The sequence below is a fragment of the Natator depressus genome, chromosome 7 (assembly GCF_965152275.1).
Source record: "Natator depressus isolate rNatDep1 chromosome 7, rNatDep2.hap1, whole genome shotgun sequence".
In the NCBI taxonomy this organism is placed as follows: domain Eukaryota; kingdom Metazoa; phylum Chordata; order Testudines; family Cheloniidae; genus Natator; species Natator depressus.
The window spans coordinates 31,134,161-31,153,946 of NC_134240.1; the positions used below are offsets into that span (position 1 = coordinate 31,134,161).

Consider the following 19,786-nt stretch of genomic DNA (forward strand, 5'->3'; position numbering starts at 1 on the left):
CCTCATAAACAGCATATTTTAGCTTATTGGCACTCTGTGAGGCAGAATGCCCTATTCCCATTTTACAGATGGGGCCACTGAGGCACAAAGGACCAATGTGGCCTAGTGGATAGAGCGCTGGACTGGAAGGCAGGATATCTGCTTTCTAGGCCAGGTTTTGCCACTAGCCTGCTTGGTGAGCTAGTCACTGTCTCCTTGTTTTTCCATCTGTGAAATAGGGATAATGAGACTGACCTGAGTAAAGTGCTTTGAGATCTATGGATAAAAAGTGCTCGAGATGATCTAGGGATTGGTATTCTAAGCAGATGCAGAAGCTGATGTTAGACAAATTCAGGCTAGAAATAAGTTTTTTTTTTTAAAAAAAGATTGGCTGTAATTAACCATTGGTGTCTCTTGGGACATGGTGGAGTTTCCATCTCATGGAGTGTTTAAATCAAGACTAGAGCTCTTTAAAAGCTATGGGTAGGCCTTGATGTTGAAATCCCTGGGTGAAGTTCTTTGATCTGTGCTGTGCAGGAAGTCAGGCAAAATGATCTTCTGGCCTGAAAAAGCCAGGGATCAAACAATGTGGGGGTCATTTAGTCCATGAATTCAGTGTATGCAGGGGGGCTATGGCTGCCCATCACCATAGTAGCAGGGCACCTTTGATGTAAAAATGACTAGGGAAGCCCAGACTGGCCTTTCCTGGAATCTCTGCTGTTCCTTTTCCCCTCAGTGCCTGAAGGCCCCCATTGCATGTGGGGGTGATTAGAATAACAATTTTACCCCAGACTCCTGCAATGCCCAGGGAGGCCAGGGGCGGGGAGGTTCCCTGGCTCCAAGTGTCCCTGTCCTTTACAGCTGTGCAATGTGAGCCTGGCGTTGCGTCCCTATAATTTAAATCCAGATGGGACCATGAGACCATCTAGTCTGACCCAGGCCTGAGCCTCACCCAGGTTGCCCTGTCCTGAGCCCCATGGCTTGTGTCTGACTAACGCGTCTCTCGTGATTGGCTCCAAGGGGGAGAGGGGGCGGACCGTCCTGCCCCCGGGGGACGCCAGCCGGCTGCCCTGCTCCCTCCCCCAGCCTGGCCCGCGGGCATCATCCAACAGGGCCCAGCGCCGTGCTGGGCGGAGCCAGCGTGACCTCGCCCTGCGCTGGTGACAGGCTTCAGCCCGGATCCCTGCTGCGTTCGCCCCGCTGCAGCCCTCGGCCTCATGCCGCACCCCTGGAGCAGAGCGCTGGGCTCGGGACCCTCTGCCGCCCGCCCCGCAGGAGAGGTTTGTCGCGGGCTTGCCTGAAAGTGTACCTGTGGCCCGTCCCCTCCTCCCCGCGCCCCGGTATCCGTCCCTGCTGCCCTGGGACCTACCTCCCCGCGGCTCCCAGCCTCCCGCTCCCGGGCTCCCAGTGCTCCTCACCCCTTGGATCTGCTCCGTCCCCGGGCTCCCAGTGCTCCTCACCCCTTGGATCTGCTCCGTCCCCGGGCTCCCAGTGCTCCTCACCCCTTGGATCTGCTCCGTCCCCGGGCTCCCAGCCTCCCCCTCCCGGGTTCCCAGTGCTCCTCACCCCGTGGATCAGCTCCGTCCCCGGGCTCCCAGCCTCCCGCTCCTGGGTTCCCAGTGCTCCTCACCCCTTGGATCTGCTCCGTCCCCGGGCTCCCAGCCTCCCCCTCCCGGGCTCCCAGTGCTCCTTACCCCTTGGATCTACTCCGCCGCCGGGCTCCCAGCCTCCTGCTCCTGGGCTCCCAGTGCTCCTCACCCCTTGGATCTGCTCCGTCCCCGGGCTCCCAGCCTCCCACTCCTGGGCTCCCAGTGCTCCTCATCCCTTGGATCTGCTCCGTCCCCGGGCTCCCAGCCTGCCCTCCTGGACTCCCAGTGCTCCTCATCCCGTAGATCTGCTCCGTCCCGGGGCTCCCAGCCTCCCCTCCCAGGCTCCCAGTGGTCCTCACATCCCTTGGATCTACTCCCCCCAGGCTCTTGGAGACACGCCCCCCTTGCCTCTGGGACTTGCCCCCCCACCACTGGGACCAGCTCTCTCCTGGGCTCTCAGCACTCCCCTCAATAGCAGGGATTCACTCCCCCCAGGCTCCCAATGCCCTGCACCCTCTGCCCTGGGATCCAATCCCCACTGGGCTCCCAGTGCCCCACCCTCCAGCACCTGCCCCCTGGACTCCCAGCATCCTCCTTTCCTTGCCCCTAGCACCTGTTCCTGTCTGGCCCTGACCCATTTGTGAACTTGTTGCCGGGGGAAAGATCATTTCCTTGCCCCGCAACAGGTGCTCAAGCTGGGAGTTATCCATCCTTGCTGGGAAGGGCTGGGGCTGCTGGCTGTAGCCTGGAAATAGTTGTCTCGAAGGGTGGTGGTGCCTGAGCTGGTGGCTGGGCTGGTGATTGGTTATTCGGGCCACTGTTCTCTCCTCTTTCACACCAGGCAAGGGAAAGCGTCTGGGGCTCATGGAGCCGATAGAGAGACAGATCCTCCCCAGCCCCCCGCGCACACTGGGGCAAAGCGAGCCTGAAGCGCTGCCTGGAGTGTGTGTCACAGCGGCCTTGGGTAAGTAGCAGTGGGAGGTGCAAAGGGGGGTGGGGGTGGGTGTAGCCTGATTCCACACTCCCACAATCCGAGTGTACAGTGCAGCTGGACGTGTGTGTCACATTTGCATGACTGGTGATGTGAGGCACAATGCAGGGGACGGGGGGAACCAGCCAAGAGTCTCCCCAGGGGCTCAAAGAGCTGCACAGTGAGGGCTCAGATGGCTCCCATCGCCCATTCTGTCCATGTAAATGGGGGAAGTGGACATGACTCCCCCCCCCCCAGCCCAAGAAACACCCCCTTGGCTAGCACGTGACTGCTCTCTGGACTCGTGACCAGCCCCTGACCCCTGTTGTAGGGCATGGATTGAGGGTGTGGCTCTTCTCCAAGCTCTAGGAAGCCAAGTGTAAATTACAGCAGCCTCAAGGCTGCTCTACCCCACATTAGGAAGTGGGGGGTAAGAATATGGGAAGTGCAGAGGGGACTTAAAGCCTCATCTGTGTCCCCCCATTCCTGCCCGACTGCTGAGAGCCAGACCGTGTATGTACAGTGGAGACCATGGGAGAGACTCCCCTCATCCAAGGTGAGGCTCTATCCCAGCATGTCAGGGATCAGCTGCCTCAACCAGATAAAGGAGGGAGGGTACAGTCCCCCCATGTTAATTCATCCCAGCTCCCATTACCAGGGGGTGATTTCTTTGGATGACTGGGGATCTGGCCGGACTGTCCTAACCCTGCTGCTAGGGACAGTGAATACCAGACTTCCCTGAATCTGCCCTGCAGGTGTCTTCCCCTACATCAGTGAGATCTGGGGCAGGCAGCAGCCTGCATGGATCATTCAGTCCTGTGACCTGCCACCAAGGTAACCCCATTGTGATGGGCTCGCCTGTCATGACTAGGCTGAGCCCCCACCCAGCTCCCTACACCCATGGGCCGCAGCCCGGCCTCAGCACCCACCTCTCTGTCTCTGTAGATGCATCAGTGAGCTGTGGCTCTGCGCAGTCTGCCTTCGAGACCCTAAGACCTGCAGACGACGAGATGAAAAGAAGCCTGAAAACAGAGGCCCGCGGCTCCTTGAAAACATTCCCTGCCATTGTGAGCATTGTAGGCGCAAACGGGGCCCAGGCAAGATGTGCAGTGCCCACCATGCTCTCACTGTGTCTGTGCAGTGCCCGGCGCCCTGGGTCCAGCTCTGTGCCTGGGGATCCAGGATGCTACCACAGTAGGAATAATCAGTACTACTGATCACTCATAATTAATTGGGCCCTAGCTATCTGTTGAGCTTTGGGTTTTATCCTGCTGCCCAGCACTGTAGCATCTGGGTGCCTGCCCTGTAAAATCAATGGCAGTAGGGGTCTTTCTGCTACTTCCGCCGGTACCTTCCCCTCTCCTCCCTGCCCCTCGGTTCAGGGTCTGTTGTGCTGTACAGAACCCTGATCTCTGCTGAGGTCTGCACACTGCCTGGCACACAATGGGGGCCTTGATCTCAGTGACGGGTCTCTGCAGTGCCTGACTCCTCAGTCCTGAATGAGATCAGATTAGGATTAGGCTTTGCACAGGATCCCAGCTGAGAGACAGCCTCTACCCCCAAAGAATTTATAATAAAAACAGACAAAGGAGGGGAAACAAAGTCAGAGACCTGTTCATGGCAAAGCTGGGGCAAGGAACCAGGTGTCTTGAGTCTTAGCCAGTTCGCTACCCATTAGACCACCCAGCCTCCCCTGGAAAGCGACCAGCGGCTCCCTGAGTCTGGATGGCAGCCAAACCCGGAACAGGAAAGATGCGCAGTGGAAAGGTCTTAAGAAAGGTTAGATGAGTTGTTGACTTGGCCTCCCCCCACCCCCCCCCCCCCCCCCCCGCAGTTCAGACTGGGTCTGGAATGGCCTTGCCACGTGTCGTGCAGCCTGGGGCCCGCTGGCTCCCATTTTGCTGCACTTGTGCATGTTTTTCCCTTTCTCCTCGGCTCTCTGGCATTTCTCCAACCTCAGCACTTTAGCCCATTGTGTGTCTCTCCCACTGCTAGGAGGCCCTGGTTTGGGAGCCAGGCTCCAGAGGCTGGAAACCGCGGCCACTCCAGCCTGGAAGCTTTGATCCAACGTGTTGGAAAAGGAGATAAGGCACAATATTCCCCCCACCGAGGCTGATGTAATAATAATATAAGACCACCTAGCTCTTACATAGCACATTTCATCCCTGGCTCTCAAAATGCTTTACAAAGGAGGTCAATATCATCAGCCGCATTATACAAATGGGGAAACTGAGGTACAGAGCAGGGAAGTGACTCACCCAAGGTCACCCTGCAGGCCAACAGCCAAACTGGGAATAGAAGTTAGGTCTCCTGATCCCAATCCAGTGCTCTATCCGCTAAACCCCGCTGCTCTGAAGAGAAACCAGAGTAGTGGATGGGAATTGGGTGGTATCCCTTTACAGCATCCGGAAGCCTTCTTACGGGGTTCCCTGTGTTCTAACTTCTCCCTGCCCGAGTGTGCCCACATGGTGGTGTTGCTTTTTGCAGTGAATGGCACGTTTTCAGCCTCTGCCTGAATTTTCTCACCATTTCAACAGTCTGGCCTCACACCCTCCATCCTTTGCATTGTGAGACTGTGAACTACTGTATGAATCATGCAGGACATCCCGCCACATTGTGCATCTTTGCCAGGCCTGACCATAACATCCCTCCCCCATTTCCTCCCCTGCAGGCGGAGCTGGAACTGGGGGACATGATTGAGATCTTCCGCTTCGGATACCAGCACTGGGTCATCTACGTGGGAGACGGCTACGTTGTTCACCTGGCCCCCCCCAGTAAGGCAGCAGATGGGCCTGATTTCACCATTGCCCAGCTCCCTTACGCCACTGTTCACACCAGTGCAAAGTGCTACCACTCTGCTCGATGGAGCAGGGCGACTTGAGACAAGAATAGAATCCGGGGGGAAGGGGGCTTAATGGTTAGAGCAGGGGGGCTGGGAGTCAGGATACCTGTGCTTTAGCCCCAGTTCTGGATGGGGAGTGGGGCCCAGTGGTTAGAGTGAGGGGGGGTAGGAATTGGCATTCCTGGGTTCCATTCCCAGCTACCCTTCACAGTGTCTCTCTCTCATCCCAAGGTGAGATACCTGGGGCGGGCTTTGCCAGCCTGATGTCCACGCTGACCAACAAGGCCCTAGTGAAGAAGGAGCGTCTCCTGGATGTGGTAGGGAAGCACCGCTACCGAGTTAACAACAAGCATGACAGGAAGTTCCCCCCGCTGCCATCAGGGAAGATCGTGCGGGCCGCCGAGCAGCTGGTGGGCCAGGAGATGCTCTACAAAGTGACCAGTGAGAACTGCGAGCACTTCGTCACTGAGCTGAGATACGGCGTGGCCAGGAGTGACCAGGTGTGGGGGCTGGCTCCCTGTCATCCTGACAGGATGCCTGGGTTCTCCCCCAGCTCTGGGAGGGTTGAGGGGTCTAGTGGCTAGAGCAGAAAGACCTGTGAGTCAGGCCTTTTGAATTCTCTACTCAGCTCCCTGAGCATTCCCCCCCCCCTCTGCCTGTTTCCCCATTTGTAATGACCCTAACTTGGGGGTAAGAGGCAAAGGACGCTGGGATGGGGAGCATTTGGGATTGAGGGGCCCAGGGCTGAGATCAGGATCCCACACTGGTCCCTCCTTGCTTTGCACTGGGGCAATTTAGCATCCAGTATAACTTGGTGTAATTGGTCCAGATGGCATTGCAGACCCCTAATGCTCTGCAAACATCATCCCTCACTCTTCCAGGTGCTTTTCATCTGCAGAGCTCAATGTGCTTTACAAACTAGGTCAGTATCATCACCCCCATTTTACAGATGGGGAAACTGAGGCACGGAACGGGGGAAGTGACTCACCTAACAGAGCTGAGAATAGAACACTGGGGTCCTGATTCCCAGTCCTGTGCTCTAGCCACTAGGCACCATTGCCATCATTCATCAGCCTGTCTGTCCCTTCCTCCTGATCCCCTTCCTCTCTTGTCCTACAGGTGCGGGATGTCCTGGTGGGGGTGAGCGTTGCTGGGCTGGGGCTGGCTGCTCTGGGCCTCCTTGGGGTTGCAGTTCAAAGGAGAAGACGCCAGAACCAGTAACGGACTTGAATGGATCAGAGGGGTTTGGGGTTTTTTGGTTGTTTTTTTTGATCCAAGCAGAAGAGACTTTGCAGCCGTTTTGGGGGTGTGGTGGGAGCTTCATTTGTGTTGCTCTGTCCCCTCTTTCGGGCAAACACCCTCCCCATCCCCTGCCGGCATCAGCACAAGAATAAAACCAGGAGATTGGTACAAAGTCACCTGGATCGTGGCCTGTGTGGTGGTGGGGTGTGTGGTGGATTCAACCAAGTGGGGGAGCCGGCCCATGCTGGGGTCTTAGTGCTCCCACTGGGCAGAATTTGTGAAGGTGGATGGGTTTGCTGGGGAGTTCAGGGGGCTCTGACGCCCACTGCTGGATTGGCTTCTTTATAACCTCCCAGTCCCTCTGGTCAGGTGACACCCTCCTCAGCCTGTCCAGGTGATCCCAGCCCACAGCCGGGTGACTTTGTTGCCAGGCGACCTCGCCCTGATAAACCAGTTCAGCTGACTCAGAGCTAGCCTGATGTTTAGAGCGGGTCTGTTTCAAAGGTTGTGCACTTAGCCAGTGATGCTCCCTTACCAGCCCTTTGCCACCAGCTGTGGGGGTTTCAGCCCAATGGGAGGTCACAGGACAACAGAGACAGTAAAGAAGCTGACACCGACACATGCAGAGAACACCCCCTGTCAAACAGAAGTCTTAAGCCATACATACAGATTCCCTGAATCATCACAGCCGGCCCCTGCCCTGAAGAGTTTACAGTCTAAATAGACAAAATGAACACAGCACACCTGGCACAATACAGCCCTGATCCCGGTCAGGGTGTGGGCCCTTACCGTGGTCAGGCCCTCTGGTCGTTGCTGTAATATAAACCATAGAAATGACTCTCTCCAGTGTAAGTGATCCTCACTAGCCTCAGCGTCTGGATTCTGTATTTCTGATGTAACTAATTTTCCCTAATAACACCTGGATGGTAGGTATGCACTTTGTGTTGGATGTCGGTACCTTGGGTACATAACCGGGGGGCAGTGAGTAGGAGCGAGGTGGTGGTTTTATCTGTGAATATGGCCTTGGAGAGACCAACCCTGGAAAGCTGCATTCAGTTCTGGGGTGCATATTTTAAAAAGGACATTGAAATATTGGAGAGGATGCAGAAAAGAGCGAGAGAAATTATTTGAGGGTTGGAGAAAAATACCTAGCAGTGAGAGATCTCGGCAACTCAATCTGTTCACCGTCTCTAAAGGCGGATCAAGGGATGACTTGATCACAGGGTGTGTGTCTCATTGTGGGGTGCAATTCAGACCAGTGAGAGGCTCTGTCACTGCTTATAATATACCCCTGGGGGCCCCAGAAAGCTTCTGCTACTTGTGGCTGCCTGCATAGGACACACACATAGCCTGCAGCCAGCACTCCATGTTCTGTAAGCCGTGCAGCTCAGATTCAACCACTTTGACTCAACAGCCTGCCAGGAGTTATCACAGACACGAGCTTGTCTTACCAGCCTTGGTTGATGTTAGCAGGTGACTCCAACAAACACCCCAGTCACAAACCTTCCCAAACCCATCTGCTCTGAAATGTCCCCCCCTCTCCTGCATCATCCAGAGGAATTATAAGATCCATTTGCTCCTTTAAAGAGACAAATGCCAATGGCTACAAGCCAATAAAAGTGAAAACGCATCTAAAAGTCAAAAACTTGATCTAGCGTTGTTCAGGATGGCTTTTCTCACCCCCACTCTTCCAGCAGCGTGGTGGCTGACATCCCCAGGGGGCAAGATCTTCTCCACAAGCCCCAAAGTGCTGATTCTTTTGTCTTCTTAGGTGAAAGAGAAAACTTGGGCCCTACCAATAGGAACCCCAACCCTAGTACCCTACCCATAGCAATCCTAATGCTAGGGCGGGGAGCCCTACCCATAGGAAACCTAGCCCTAGCTCCAAGTACCCTCAGGGTTCCTATGGGTAGGGTACTTGGAGCTAGGGTAAGGGTTCCTATGGGTAGGGTACCCCGCCCTTGGGTTAGAGTTCCGCTGGGTAGGGCTCCCCGCCTAGCGTTAAGGGTCCTTTGGGTGGGGTACTTGTAGCTAGGGTTAGGGTTGCTATGGGTAAGGCTCCCGGCCTAGGGTTTGTGTTCCTACGGGTGGGGTTTTGGAACTAGGGTGTGGGTTGCTATGGGTAAGGCTCCTGGCCTAGGGTTTGTGTGCCTATGGGTGGGGTTTTGGAACTAGGGTTTGGGTTGCTATGGATAGGGCTCCTGGCCTAGGGTTTGTGTTCCTATGGGTGGGGTTTTGGAACTAGGGTTTGGGTTGCTATGGGTAAGGCTCCCGGCCTAGGGTTTGTGTGCCTATGGGTGGGGTTTTGGAAGTAGGGTGTGGGTTGCTATGGGTAAGGCTCCTGGCCTAGGGTTTGTGTGCCTATGGGTGGGGTTTTGGAACTAGGGTTTGGGTTGCTATGGATAGGGCTCCTGGCCTAGGGTTTGTGTTCCTATGGGTGGGGTTTTGGAACTAGGGTTTGGGTGGCTATGGGTAGGGCTCCCGGCCTAGGGTTTGTGTTCCTGTGGGTGGGGTACTTGGAACTAGGGTTAGGTGTTTTCTGTCCCTTTCTCTTACAGTCTAGTGAACCTTTGAGAATGATTCTTTTTAAGTTTACACCTCAAAATAAAACGTAGTGAAGCTGTGAGGAAGGCAGCATGGAGTCTGCTGGTGGTGAAGGCACCCTGCTTTTTCTTTCCCCACTGGTGCTGGCTAAAATGCAGATTGGTCTGTTTCTTGCGATCTCCCCTTTGTTAGTTTGATGGCTGTTTACAGCTTATGTTTAAAATTAGGTTAAACCCACATTCCTTTATTTATCGATCCCCCCTGCTGTGCCTGCTTTAAACACACGTCAGTCATAGTCGCTGCAATATTCATAACTCTTCCTACCCACTGCATACATGCATCACGCAAGAATATTAATGCTCAGTGAGTTATTGGTTTGCAAACGATACCTCACAAGGCCCTATTTTGTACGAAGATGATTGTAATAGTGGGTAGCGAGTGAATACAGGGGTGTTTTAGGGTCACAATAAGTAACTTCATGGGGTGAAGAGCCCAGGTATTAAAAGGACGCTGTAGCCTGGTGGAGAAAGACAGAATGAGAACCAAAGGCTAAATTACAGCCAGATACATTCCACTGACAAACAAGGCATCAGTGTTTCTCAGGGAAGACGATTTCCCATTGGAACCACTTACCAGAGGAAGGGGTGGATTCTCCAGCTCTTGACCTCTTCAAATAAAATCTGGATGCCTCCCTGCAAGATGCTTTAATCAAACACACTTTATTGGGCTCAGTACAGGGAGGATGTGGTGAAATTCTCCAGTCTGTGCTGTGCAGGAAGTCGGACTGGATGAGCTCATCGTGGTCCCTTCTGACCTTAAACTCTGTGACGCTATGAACCTACAGAACTCATTGCTGAAATGAGACATACTGGTTCTCTCAAGGTGCACGTGCACCTCTTTCCTTTGATCACACACATGGGGATGGGTGAGAGAAGGGCTAAGAAGGGACAGATCCCCTCCCCCCGTTATCTTGCTCCCCACTTCCCTGAACCAGCCAGTCCTGCTCTCCTCATGGTTTTAACCTCATTATCTCATTATATGCTAAAGTACAATGGCTTTGTCTTGGCGATAGAATTGAGTGAAATCTGTTTAACATCTCACCTTTAACTCCTAAGCAAGACAAGGCCTGAGTTGCGTTGAAAAACACAGTAGCCCCAACCCTGAAGCAGGGGTATAATACCTTAAAAACATGGTAGCGCCTAGGTTTTGACACCCTTAAAATGGTTTAAGTGGCTGTGGTTAACAAGGTGTTACATGTCAATTTAAATGCAGGATTGCACTGCACACAGATGATTTCCCCTAGTCTAGACCTGGTGCCTGGTCACGAGGGAAGCAGCCTGTGTTCTGCACTCCTGAAAGCCAATGGGTGGCAGTTTTCACAGGCATTGGCAGGTCAGGGCAAAGGCTATGGGGAATCTAGGGTTTACTCTGACTGGCTAACTCATGTGAAAGCTACAAACTGCCTTGTCATCACTACCGTGTGACAGCTAACATGAATTAGGGCCTCACTTTTTTTTTTTTTAAACGAGCAAAGTCACAATCTTTATTTGGCTCTATGCTGCTGATTAGGCACCTCCCAGCAGACACCAGTTCTCCAACGCCAAAGGAAACCAAAAGTGAAATCACGGCGCAGAGAGTAGAGGAGTGGCACAGAGAAACTCACTCGGCCTTCCAGACCTGTGGAGATGCCCCCGCTGTTTGTGAGTATCTCCATGCAGAAAGCCATGGCCAAATCGCTTCTAAGGCTCTGGATCCCTTTGGGCAGCGGTTCTCAACCTTTCCAGACAGCTGTTCTCCTTTCAGGAATCTGATTCCAGCTCCCAGTGGCGGGGCTTGGGCTTCAGCTCCACCACCCCCGGCTGAAGCCTGTAACTTAGCTTCACGGGGCCCTCTGTGGAGTGGGCAGAATAAACAAGTCATTGTCTGAATGACATTTTAGTTTGCACTGATTTCGCCAATGCTTTTTGTGTAGCCTGTTGTAAAACTAGGCAACTATCCAGCTGAGTTGACATCCCCCCTGGAAGAGCTCTGGGGTACACATACGCCTGGTTGAGAACCACTGCCTTCGGGATGTCAGTGGGGAGCCTGACACGCACCAGCTCTGCTTGAGAACCCGTGCTAAAACTAGCAGGGTGGACCTTGTGGCCCAGGCGGTGGCTCAGGCTAGCCACGCAAGCAAAGACCCAGGATGTCAGGCGGGCTTGGAGGCAGGTGGCTATCCCGAGACACTGCTCATGCGGCAATGGCCACGTTGCTATTTTTAGCGCGCTCGCTGGAGCGGAGTTAGCGTGTGTCAGTTACCTCCAGGCTGGGAGGAATGGTGCCAGCTGCCGTGCAGACATCCCCTTCACGTGAGCTTGGCTCAACGCTTGGGCTGGCTGCTCTGGGTGCAGTTTCCTACAGGAGCTGCAGGGAGTTGGTCGCTGGGGGCCTCCCGCTGGACAGCGGCTCAGAGTCCCAGGGGAGCTAGTCCTGATGCCAGGTGTCTCCTGAGGGCGGAGAGAGGAGCCCAGGTCCCTGGCTAGGGGGAAGCTGGATAGTGTCAGATGGACAGCTCTCCCCAGCTCCCATGTCCTCCTCTGCCTGGCCTGGCGTTCCTGCTTGGGGATGGGGGAGGGCAGTAGAGGGTGGTTAGTGGGGCATAGGGGGAGCTGGTGGGAGAGATTAACAGGGAAGAGAGGGGTGGGAGGCACCAGCGGGGTGGAGGGAAAGTGAGAGATGGGGGTGTTAGCAGGGGAGCTGGAGGATTAGCAGTGGGAGCTAGGAGTTTTCAGTAGCAAGGGGAGCCAGTGGGGTTAATGGGGGTAGGGGAAGCTGGCAGAGGGGATTAGCAGGGGATGGGGGAGCGGGGGGGGTTAGCGGCAGTCAGGGTGGAGGCAGCGGAGGGGAGGATGGACGGAGGATCTGATGGGGGATTAGTAGGGGGAGGCAGTGAGGGGGTTTTGTGGGGCATCTGGAGGGTTAGAGGGTTCAGGGGCAGCCAGTCTGGGGGTACTATCAGGGCTTCCTCTGAGCATTCAGTTTCACTTGGCTCTCACTCCTGCAGGAGGAACCAAACCCTGGGGACCTGCTAGAGATTTTTCGCTTTGGATACCAACACTGGGCCCTCTATGTAGGAAATGGTTACGTCATCCACCTGGCCCCCCCCAGTAAGGAATGGCCCTCAATGAGGGAGGAGGGGAGCTGAGCCTGGGGGACGGGAATTGGCCTGGGTAGGGCAGAGGTCTTGGGCATCTCAGGCGGTGAGGGGGGCAGGGGGCTCCATACCAGACGGGGGTATGTTCACTGTGATCCAGCAGGAAATCTGGCCTGGATTATCATGAGTAATTGTGGGGTGCCTCTATTTACTGGGACTGCCTGAGTTTCTGAGCCCCGGCGAGTCAGGCAGCAGGTTGAGGGACACGGGGAGACTGGGTTGAGGGGATGGATGGGGTGTCTCAGGCTAGGCACTTCCACAAATGGAGATGCCCCTAAAAATCACTAGCTTTTGAAAGCATCACCCTGTGCCTCTGCCCGCCCAAGCCTGCGTGACGCTCAGATGGCCCCAACATGCCCCCCAGCCCCAGGCCTGCCCCGTAGGCATGGGTCACACTCCCAGCCACTGCCTTCAGGGACAAGGCTCTTCAATCCTGTGACCCGGGAGAGGGGAACCCAATGCCAGTCTGGCTCCTGCATTAGGAAGATGGTGGGAACCCAATGCCAGCTGCTAGAATGAAACAGTACTCTCACGGAGCTGTGTGCCAACCCAGTGATGGGGACAGATCCGACTGGCATAGGAGCTGTGGGAAATCTGAGAGCTAGAGAGAGGGTAGGTATGCGGAAGGATGGCTGGATAGCTAGAGGCGTGTGTCTGGGGATGGATGGATAACTAGCTAGAGAGGGTGTATGCAGCTCTATACATCGACAGACGTGGATAGATAGGAACATATAGCAATGGATAGACGGGGGTGTGTATGGGGATGGATGGATGGATAGAGAGGGATGGATAGAGAGGGTGTACGGATGGGATAGATAGAGAGTGGTATATGGATGGTTAGATCAGCTGGACAATTGGCACCCCCAGGTGAGTACGCAGGAGCTGGCTCCTCCAGCATCATGTCCGTGCTGACCGACCGAGCCATTGTGAGGAAGGACCGTCTCCGGTACGTTGCTGGTGGTGACAGGTACCGAGTCAACAACAAGTATGACGGGAGGTGCTCGCCGCTGCCGGTCAGCAAGATCCTTATGGAGGCCGAGTCTCTGGTGGGCCAGGAGATGCTGTACAGCGTCACCAGCGAGAACTGCGAGCACTTCGTCACCAAGCTGCGCTACGGCCAGCCCATGTGCGACCAGGTACGTGCAGGTGGCCCTCTCACGTGCTTGTCACTGCCTTCCTGAAGGGTGGGCTTGGTGTAAGCCAGCCGCACCTACTTGGTCAGGGTCTGGGCAACGCTTGACACAACAGGGCCCGGATCTCCCTCAGGGTCTGGGCAGCGCCCGGCACAACAGGGCCCGGATCTCCCTCAGGGTCTGGGCAGCGCCCGGCACAACAGGGCCCGGATCTCCCTCAGGGTCTGGGCAGCACCCATCACAACAGGGCCCGGATCTCCCTCAGGGTCTGGGCAGCACCCATCACAACAGGGCCCGGATCTCCCTCAGGGTCTGGGTGCTCCTTGTGCTGTGCACAACTGTTAGAGCCCTGGCTTAGTCCTTCCTCGTGGAGGACTGGTCACCAGGCTGGTGCATGGGCCCAGCTTTTGGATCCCCCGTGTTTTCAAGCAGCGGCTAGTCACTGCCTCTAGTCCTGGCCTTGCTGGCACATGCCCAAGGTACCCCTCCTTGAGATCGTAGGACTCCTGAGCCCAGCTGCCCTAAAACTACTGCTAACCCCCCCAATCTCCCCTGTAGCTTCTCTACACACCCCAGTAGCTCCACCCAGGTTTATAATTTAGCCCTTTGGGGACTGTGTTGCAGATAAAGCAAGGATGCTTTGCAAAGGAAAGCAAATGCAAATGCTTTGCAAAGGAACTTAACCACACTCTCTCTCCCCCTTTTTGGGAGGCACAAGAGCGCTACAGATCTGTGGAAAATGCACCCAACACCTGAACGCAATCCCCTTCCTCGGAGCCCTGCCCACTCCCGAGAGTCTCTTGGGTTCTGGTCAGTGTTGTTCAGGGAGGCCAGGGCCTTCCTGCTCAGCCTCCTGGTTCTGAAATGGCCTGGCCCCTTGGCTAGAGCCCATTGCTTTGAGAAGCCACTTCTGGAATCTCTTTCCCGCCTCTCTTCTTATGCTGAGCTTTTCCATGCTCTGGCCCCGCTGTGTGCTGCTGGGCACAGGGGCTGTTAAATGTCCATGACAAAGAACGCCCCAGTGGTGAGGAAACTGAGGCAGGGAATGGCGTATAGGTGTTGGATCTACCTGGATCTGTAGATCTCTTGTGCTGTCTGAATAGTGATGGTTGCAAAAATCCTTCTGCAAGTCTGTGTCTGCTGCCTTCCACTGTCATGTGTCTCAAAGGATTAAACTATAAACCAGAGTGCCCTGCCCACAGGTGGGGTTCTGGGAAAGTACCGGCATAAGCTGCTGGGGTGTCTTTGGGCGGGGGGAACACTGTAGGCCTAAGGTACCTGGGGTCCAGGGTCCCACTTCAGACAGTCTGTGCCCAGGAACTGGGTCAGAGAGACCAAGGAAAGGGACAGTGACTGAAGTCTGCCCAGACAAAGGAGAGTGTAAAAAACACACAGCAGCCTGGTGAGTGTCCAGCAGGGGGCGCACTGCCTTGCCCAGGGCCGGCTAGTCGAGGGTGATGGTGTTGTTCCAGCTTTTCTGACACAGTCTGTTTTCTGCCACTGAATGGATGGCCTGATCGGCACAGATGGTTGCTGAACACCAGCTGTCCTTGTAAACTCAGTGGGCATGGACATAGTCGCCAGACCGGGGCTCCCTGGCAGGTAGCTGACCGGCTCCCCTTTCTGTGCCGCAGGTCAGGGACACCATGCTGACCGTGGGTGCTGCAGGGCTGGGTCTGGCTGCTCTGGGGATCATCGGAGTCATGGTCACAAGGTCCAGGCGTCAGAACCAATAGCACCGACTCCCCTCTGGACCCAAGGCCTGGAGCCTCTGCTGCAGTGGCCCTCAGAGCGGGCTCCTCGTGGGGAGCAAGCTGGACTGGCCAGCATCATCCTGTCCTTTGTATGTCATCAGGTTTTCTGGACTAGACGTCTCATTTAAAATAAACGAATCTATCCTCACACGTTCCTCTCTGTCTGCTCATGCCAATTTCACCCAGATATGTGGGGTGTGGGGAATGGTACTCAGATCCCCGTAAATACCCACCCTGCGGGGTGGATTGTGGTGCTGAGTCTATGTGCTGCTCTCCTGGTTTGGTGACTCTGAGTCATGTAGGCCCGAGGGCCAATCAGTAGGATTGCCAACTTTCCCATTTCTCAAAACCGGACGTTACAGCAGCTCCCACCAGGGATCCTCCCCCATCCGGCAAGGGGCCAGGCCCCGCTCTCTTACCCTGGCGGGAGCTCCTCTGGGCCCGTATCCCGCTCGCTCAGGGGCCAGGGCAAAGTGCAACCAAAGATGCCTGCCTCCAGCTGGGGGCAGACCAGCCCCTCCCCAGGCTCCCCTCTCCTGCCTGGCAGGTGCTGCTCTATCCTGGGATCCAGCTGATGCCGCCAGGCCTGATCCTGCTGGGGGGAAGCGGGGGAAGGAGCTGTGCCACCCCATTTTTGCACCCCCCTGCTGGCTCTGCACCAATGGCAGCTGCGCCTCTGCCCTAGACGATTACAGTAACTGGACATTTGGTGTCCACTCAGTACTTCAGACTGTAGATAGAATCGATCCCCTTAAAACTGGGTCAAAAACCGAACACCGGCTGGCAACCCTACCAATCAGTCCAGGCTGTGGGGTACCCCTAAGTCCACATAATGGCCCGGCCATAGGGACTTATGACTGGAAGGGGCCTCCTGGTGTAGCCCCCCCTAGAGCTAGCTTCAGCATTTATTTTATTCAGCAGTACCGCAAGGAACCTACAGGCCTGTTTCCTGTAAGATGCTGACTTCAGCAGTTCCCACAAGGCTTGAGGCCTGTGAACTGTGGCACAGATAAATGACCTAAGGGTCACCCCTAAGTTTGGGGAAACTGCGAATAGTGTTTAAGGGGAAGTTTGTCCATAACGACAGCAGCCAACCACAGAAACCCGAGCTAACATCAGCTTTGGGGATATTTTAGGCTGGGAACATCTGCAGATGTCCGACCACAAGAGGGCCATGGCAATGAACTGATGGATATGATAATGAGTTGAGATCCTTAATCTACTAACCCATCAGAGAAGGGCACCACCACATTGGTAGGGTGAGGAAATATCAGGAATGGGGGAAGAACCCCTACTGAATATGCATTAGGCATAGTGGCATCAGGCAACATATGGGCAGGAGGCGAGAGAGAGCTGTAGCCCTTGGGAGGTGCCAGAATGATGGCCACTGGTGACGAGGAGGAAGGTGATGAGGAAGATAACGGCTAACATTTCAGGTTGTTCTGCAAGGGATGGGGTGAGGAGATGGACATTCAGATGTACATTCTGTAGTGTCTCGATCTACCTTGCTGGGTTAGAGGGTTTGTGACTTTGCTAAATGTCTTAATAAACTACTGTAAATACAGAAGGGTTCACAGAGTGTGAATGTTGCAACTGTGCACATCAGGGTTCCCAACTAAACAGTCATTTTACTAATACTGGGCCTGCTCTTGGGACAAGAACCTGTCACACTTCAGAGGGATAACTGGGAATTCCTTAAGTAATCAATATAATTAATTTACAATTCATAGATCAGGCTACACTGGGTCACTGAGTCCAGTCTCTGCTGGTGCAGCCAACTCCATCACAGAATCCCGGTCAGAAATGTATCCAGCTCTGGCTGCCAAGTAGTTGGGTTGTTTCCCCAACACCCCTCCTACTGGGAGGCAGTTCCAGAACTGGAGTTACCACCCTGGTGTATTTAGAGAGAGAGCAATCAGAGCCCTCTCAGCCTTCGCCTGGCCAGGCCAAACAAAGCCCAGCTCGTTCAGTCTCCTTTCATAAGATCAGCTCTCCAGTCCCCTCAGCAGCCTAGGAGCTCTTCTCTGCACCTGGGCCAGTTTGGATTCATCTTCCTTGAAGCGGGGTGACCATATTTATACATCCAGGACTCCCCGGACATCAAGCCAGAGGTCATGGTCCAGGAAGAACTATGGAGGGGTATATTTACATTGCAATTTAAAACCTGCAGCTGGCCTGTGCCAGCTGACAAGGGCTCAGGTTAAGGGGCTGTTTAATTGTGGTGCAGGTGTCCAGCTCAGACTGCAGCCCGAGTTCTGGGACCTTCCCACCTCGTAGGGTCCTAGAGCCTGGGCTCCAGCCCGAATATCTACACCACAGTTAAACAGCCCCTTAGCCCAAGCCCGGTGAGCAGAAGTCAGCTGGCATGGTTAGGCTTAGCAGCTCAGTTTCGGCCAGTCCCACCCACAGCCCGTCAGCAGAAACAACAAGCACCTCCTAGCACCTGAAACACTGCCATCTCTTCCTGCTCCATACATGATCTAACCACTAGACGGAGGCAATGAGCCACAGGGCTTTAGCCGGGGTGCTGCTGTGTTACATGGGGTGAACAGACTGGGGTTTGTATCGACACATGCCAGCTCTGTGATTTGCAATCAATCAACACATAATCACCTCCTCCAATTTTACTCCTGGGAGAGTTCGGTGCCAAAAAAATAAAAATTCTGAAAAATGCAGCAAATTTTATTTATCAAAACAACACTATATAATCATGCCAGTTTCAATTGTTTTGGTAATTTGTTTCAAAATACCTGTCAGCAAGTATGTCTGTAAACAATACAGTGACACACAAACATTCCCCCAGGAGTAGAGTTAAAGAAACCCCCATGACAACCCAGTTCCTGCTTCTCTGCTCCCGCCCCCGCAGAGCCCAGCCATGGCCCCCCCAGCCCAGACACTCACATCCCTTTTCCCCGCAGAGGCCAGGTGCGGTTCCCCACCTCCCCCTCCAATTCAGAAGGAGAAACAGCCTGATGTTGGGTCCTGAGCTTGCAAGAAGTTTCCTGTGCACTGCCGTCTCCTTCCTTCAGGGCCTGCTGGGAACTGCGGCTGCTGGAAATTCTCCAGTTGCCTCCCCCTCCCCTGTATTCTGTTTGCCAGCTGGGCTCTGCCAGGTCCAGCGGCCCCTAGTGGCAGCCAAAATCTCTGCAGCCCATTTCTGTGGGGGGGGGGGGGGAAAGGAAATTCTGCATGCTCAACATTAATTTCTGCAAAATTCTGCGCTGCGCAGTGGCACAGAATTCTCCCAGAAGTATCCAAAGGGAATTGTACCAGCGACCACTGGGGCTAAAAGTTGCAACAGGGGATCTAAAATGGGAACTTTGGCATCAAATACCAATCCTCCTGCTCCACCCCCTTCCTCCACACCTGTAAAGTATGGCTGTGTGGGTAGCAGCTCCTGATCATGCTTCAAACATATTCAGGATGCAACTGAACACTGTAGCTTAGTCTTGTGCTAATTGCAGACACCTTCTTAAGTGCTGACCTAGGCCCATGATATCAGAGCATCTCATGCTCGCTAACATGCAATTTGATGGCCTTTTTCCTGTTTGTCTGGAATGCGATAACTTGAGAATGACATCAGCTCAGTTCCAGGCATTCCACACAAGTCCCCAAAGAGCCAACCATTGGTAATGGCCAGGTTGGCTTTGGCTCAGTGCTGATAGAGGACTATAATATCATGTATGGTATGAGGGAAGTGAATAGGAAGTGCTATTTACTCCTTTACAGAACACTACAACTGGGGTCACCAATGACATTAATAGGCAGTAGGTTTAAAACAAAGGAAAGTATTTCTTTACACAATGGATAGTCAACCAGTGGAACTCATTGCCAGGGGATTTTGAGAAGACCAAAACTATAACTGAGTTCAAAAGAGTATTAGATAAGTTCATGGAAGATAGCCATTGGTGGACCTATTAGCCAAGATGGTCAGGGATGCAACCCCATGCTCTGAGGGTCCTTAAACCTCCAACCACCAGAAGCTGGGACTTGATAATTGCCCTGCTCTGTTCCTTCCCTCTGAAGCATTTGGCACTGTCCACTGTCAAAGAAATAATACTGGGCTAGATGGGCCACTGGTGTGATCCAGTACGGCTGATGTTCTTATGAAGTGTAAGCATAGAGGTGGATGTTCCTGCTACTCCATGTGAAATCAGACTTGACCCATCTGTTGATTAAAATTCTGGTATCCTTCTCAAGCCTACTCACCAGCTCAAACTTTATAGATTGGAGGGCAGAAGATATGGGTACAATGCATTGTGGGAATGCTAGTGGGGGACTATTCAGATTTGATACCTGGTACCTGCCCCTCCAACACATCCACATTGAAGAGTGGGGCAGATATAGGGTAGGCCTCAGCTGACCCAAGCACGTACCCATACCCCTCAGGTGAGCTAGTTTGCTCAACATCTACTTGCCCCGAGCATGCACTTCAGGGGTTTGAGTGTGGACAACAGGTGGGTTTGGGCACAACTTCAATTCGGACACAGGTAGTCAGCAGCATATACGTACACGACCTTCCCATGGGCTGGAATCC

General features: G+C 54.2%; 2 protein-coding genes across 4 annotated transcripts; both read left to right on the plus strand.

Moving 5' to 3' along the window:
• The first annotated feature begins 1,079 nt into the window (after positions 1-1,079).
• On the plus strand, positions 1,080-6,807 carry LOC141991451 (phospholipase A and acyltransferase 3-like). Of its 2 annotated transcripts, XM_074959753.1 has the most exons (6): positions 1,080-1,259; positions 2,410-2,532; positions 3,484-3,605; positions 5,210-5,312; positions 5,612-5,880; positions 6,500-6,806. In XM_074959753.1, exons 2-6 carry the CDS (start codon positions 2,433-2,435, stop codon positions 6,599-6,601), a joined length of 696 nt encoding a protein of 231 aa, XP_074815854.1. In that variant the 5' UTR covers positions 1,080-1,259; positions 2,410-2,432; the 3' UTR covers positions 6,602-6,806. The 2 variants fall into 2 exon arrangements, with proteins under 2 accessions (XP_074815854.1, XP_074815855.1); XM_074959754.1 differs by lacking the exons at positions 1,080-1,259; positions 2,410-2,532; positions 3,484-3,605 and adding an exon at positions 3,860-4,317 and having other exon boundaries at positions 6,500-6,807.
• Positions 6,808-10,379: 3,572 nt separating this feature from the next.
• Positions 10,380-15,388, plus strand: LOC141991452 (phospholipase A and acyltransferase 3-like). Of its 2 annotated transcripts, XM_074959757.1 has the most exons (4): positions 10,387-10,866; positions 12,213-12,315; positions 13,230-13,498; positions 15,130-15,388. In XM_074959757.1, exons 1-4 carry the CDS (start codon positions 10,852-10,854, stop codon positions 15,229-15,231), a joined length of 489 nt encoding a protein of 162 aa, XP_074815858.1. In that variant the 5' UTR covers positions 10,387-10,851; the 3' UTR covers positions 15,232-15,388. The 2 variants fall into 2 exon arrangements, with proteins under 2 accessions (XP_074815856.1, XP_074815858.1); XM_074959755.1 differs by lacking the exon at positions 12,213-12,315 and having other exon boundaries at positions 10,380-10,866.
• The last annotated feature ends 4,398 nt before the right edge of the window (positions 15,389-19,786 follow it).